Below are 3708 nucleotides of genomic sequence, written 5' to 3'. Positions count from 1 at the left end.
TGTTCTTTGTGTCATTCATGACTCACTCCCTCTCAGATGCTGTTGACTGCCTGTAGTGCCTTAGACAGTTCAAGCAAAAAACACGCCATTTCGTAAAAATATTGGAATTTTTGGCGTCGCTGTGTCAAATGACGGCTTCATATGTTATTATATTCACTCTGGTACAGTTTTATTGCATCTCATGTGTTACTGACGCAAATTTACACGCGTTGAAAGTGACACTTTTAATATAATACTCGTCACACCCAGTTACATAATTAAATTTCAGTGCTGCCAGCAACACCTATTTACACGACCAGCATTTTCACACATTTAAAACATTATTAACAAAATACTACATAACATCAGCCTAGACCTTTGTATCACATACAAGAAACAACGACTGCCGCACCGCGTTGCAACGAAGTGCGCAGCCAGCAAGTGGAAGATATTTCAGTCTTATGCACAGCAACACCACACTGAAAAGTCTTGACTCGAGGGCAGTACCACTGTCGTATAATCGACATGGAACTGAACGTGCCACCGACCGGCCGACCTGTCGAATCAACAGGTCTGAAAAGGGTCAGACCGGGCTGCCCTTGTCCAGCTTCTTGAGCGTGGCCTCGAGCTGCTCCATGTCGCTGAGCGAGGCGTCGCACTTGTACACCACCAGGCTGTGGTAGAAGTGCACGACGAAGACGACGAACACGACGAGCACCGGGATGACGATGACGGTGGCGGCGATGGCCGCCGTGAACGAGTAGTCCCAGAACTTGACCCAACACAGGATGGCCACCTCGACCAGGAACAGGAAGAGCCCCAGCACGGTGGAGAAGGCCCAGGCCAGCTCCACGAAGCCGCGCATCCGCTCGTGGGGGCTCTCGCTCACCAGCCCAGACACCTGCAGCCAAAACCGGGGCGGGTTCGTTCAGATCTCAGATTTCACTTTCAAATTGAAAGAAGTTTTAACAATTATAAGACAAAGCTAAAAGTGTTCGTACCTGAAGCTTGCTGATGGCGTCGATGTTGGGCAACAGGTACGTGCTGATCATGAGGGCAAAGATGTGCACGGCCACGAGCACCGTGGTGCACACTGCAAACAGCACGAACAGCCACTCGGGCACCTGCGTGGGCTCGTTGATCTGCAGCTCCACCATCGCCACCTGCAGAGCAGACGTGTTACTTCGAGCGACTCTCTCAAAAGGCGCGGCGCGCGGCAAAGAGGCTCGCGGAACAGGCACTGACCATCGCGAAGCCGGAGAGCAGCTCCGAGGTGGTGGCCGTGGCCTTGAGCTTGGCTCGGCTCATGTGCAGTCGGCGCCACGACAGCCCTTCGGGTGTCATCGGCCGGCCGTCCTCGTAGAAGGAGCCCGGCTCGCTGCCCTGTGAATATGGAGGAGGAGATGCATCACTTTCCCGCTTCATTACACTGGCAAACAGCCTCAAGGGGCTCAAACTGCAGCCATTCCCTGCTTCTACGCGTCACATTTTGGCTGACGATTTTCGCGACACCTGGGGCCCTTTCAGTCGCGAAGGGTCACCCTTCCGCTACCAACCCGGTCGGGCCGCCCGCATTCGCACGCTCACTCTGTCCCTCTCGCGCCCAGCGAATCGTTCCCTGAGTGGGAGAGAGACAGAGGGCCTGCCGGCCGCCTGCGGGCGATCCCACTTGCCACTCACCACGGCGCGCCAGGGCAGCAAAGGGCGCCAGGACGCAGGGTGGCCATCGCGTTGGCGGCCCGTTGGATGGTCGCGGCGGTGGTCGGTCTCGCGCGCCTCGCGCATGCCGTCGACTGAGGCACTCCCCGAGACACTCTCCGAGACACTCACCTGGCCGGCGCGCCTGGCGTGGTCCCCGCAGTGGTGGCACACGCACTGGCACTGCGTGCTGGCGGGGCCGGCGCCGCGGCTCACGAGCGACACCTGGCTCGAGTGCACGGCGATGGGGCCGGGCTGCACGGCCGGCGACGAGGCGACCGGTGAAGCCTGCCGCTGGGACGCCGCCGGCTCAGGCGACTGCGGGCTGCCCCCCGAGACCCGCCACGCGCCGTTGGAGGCGGCGGACGGCGACCGGGACGACGTGGACGACGTCCGCGGGGCCTTGGCTGCGCCGGAGAGCTGCAGGTGCTGCTGGCGCTGCAGCTTGTGCAGCTGGTGCTGCAGCTGGTGGAGCAGTTGGTGCTGGTGGTGCAGCGCCCCGGAGGAGCCGTACAGGGACGCGTCGGCGGCGCAAGGCTGGCCCTGGCGGCGGATCGCGGTGCCCTGCGGTCAAAGGGTCGTCGTAACAACCACAGTGCAGGGCGCCCTAGTTGTCTAACTGCTTTAGATGAGCGCGGATGGGCTGAAGCGGCTCAAGCGGCTCAACGAACGAGGCGGGGATTAGCACTGCTGCGATTCCGCTCCGCAGGGAGGCTCGGCGGACAGTGTCGGGACACCCGGGCGGAGGCTGTGCGACTCTGTGGTGGGGGAACCCAGCACTCGGTGGGTTTCTACAGCGCACACACTCTTCAGGCAGCTCTACGGCAACAAAGACGAGGCGGCGGACTTCCTGGAGGTCGCCATGGATTCCGCAGCGAGCGCACAGTGGCGCGAAACGCCAAAAAATGCGACATCGCGCGATTTAAAATAATTTTCCGATCTGTCTGCTTTTTTCACTGCATATGGTCATTTTATGATGTTCTCTAGCAAAAGAAATGATTTCCAAGTAATAGCTGGGCATATAGAGCTAAAAATCGCGAAAAACATGAAAATATTGTACCAAAATCTGCCATTTTTTACACGTTTTTTGCCTGTAAAAGCGACATTTTTTCAAACGGGCAACTTTTTTCAACAGATTCTGAAAGCCAAGGACAAGGCCTACAACTTTTGTTATGGTCGCAACGCTGTAGCGAGGTCGGCCATTCGACTTTTCTGGCCTCAAAGGTTTTTCTTCCGTAAATTAATTGGAAAATTATTCCTATTTTGACAAATTTTGTTATTTTTGTGCCCCTGAGGTCTGTGTTGCCTCGTTACATCTATTTCCAGTTCATATAAACTTGATTGGATGGATTGATACTGGTTTGGACGTAAAACGGACCGCAGGGGCACAAAAATAACAAAATTTGTCAAAATAGGAATAATTTTCCAATTAAATTTACGAAAGAAAAACCTTTGAGGCCTGAAAAGTCGAATGGCCGACCTCGCTACAGCGTTGCGACCATAACAAAAGTTGTAGGCCTTGTCCTTGGCTTTCAGAATCTGTTGAGAAAAGTTGCCCGTTCGAAAAAAGGTCGGTTTTACGGGCAAAAAACGTGTAAAAAATGGCAGATTTTGGTACAATATTTTCATGTTTTTCGCGATTTTTAGCTCTATATGCCCAGCTATTACTAGGAAATCATTTCTTTTGCTAGAGAACATCATAAAATGACCATACGCAGTGAAAAAAGCAGACAGATCGGAAAATTATTTTAAGTCGCACGATGTCGCATTTTTTGGCGTTTCGCGCCACTGTGGAGCGGTGAGCTCGCCAGCAGCAGTACACCCCCGTCGGTAAACAGACGAGATCGCCTAGTGACCGAATGGCAGTCTGACACGTCAACGCAGGTGTCAAAAGGACTGGTTTTTCGCAAAACTTTTGACATCAGAGAGACATAATGACATGGAAATTCCCCCTTCCCCGAGCGTGACGCGGCACTGGTAAGTGGTTGGTGGACTGACCAGGTCGTGGGCCGAGTTGACGGCGCGCAGCAT

At 54.7% G+C, this 3708-nt stretch overlaps 1 protein-coding gene across 1 annotated transcript; it reads right to left on the bottom strand.

The window, feature by feature from the left end:
• Nucleotides 1-144: 144 nt before the first annotated feature.
• On the bottom strand, nucleotides 145-3708 carry LOC117642002 (calcium release-activated calcium channel protein 1-like). Its single transcript, XM_034379744.1, has 5 exons — nucleotides 3676-3708; nucleotides 1810-2241; nucleotides 1225-1362; nucleotides 981-1142; nucleotides 145-880 (listed from the first exon to the last, which is right to left on the bottom strand). The coding sequence occupies exons 1-5, from the start codon at nucleotides 3706-3708 to the stop codon at nucleotides 563-565; spliced, it is 1083 nt and encodes a 360-aa protein (XP_034235635.1). The 3' UTR covers nucleotides 145-562.

The sequence above is a fragment of the Thrips palmi genome, unplaced genomic scaffold, assembly GCF_012932325.1.
Source record: "Thrips palmi isolate BJ-2018 unplaced genomic scaffold, TpBJ-2018v1 HiC_scaffold_16, whole genome shotgun sequence".
NCBI classification, from domain to species: domain Eukaryota; kingdom Metazoa; phylum Arthropoda; class Insecta; order Thysanoptera; family Thripidae; genus Thrips; species Thrips palmi.
This window is presented reverse-complemented; position numbering and strand designations above follow the sequence as displayed.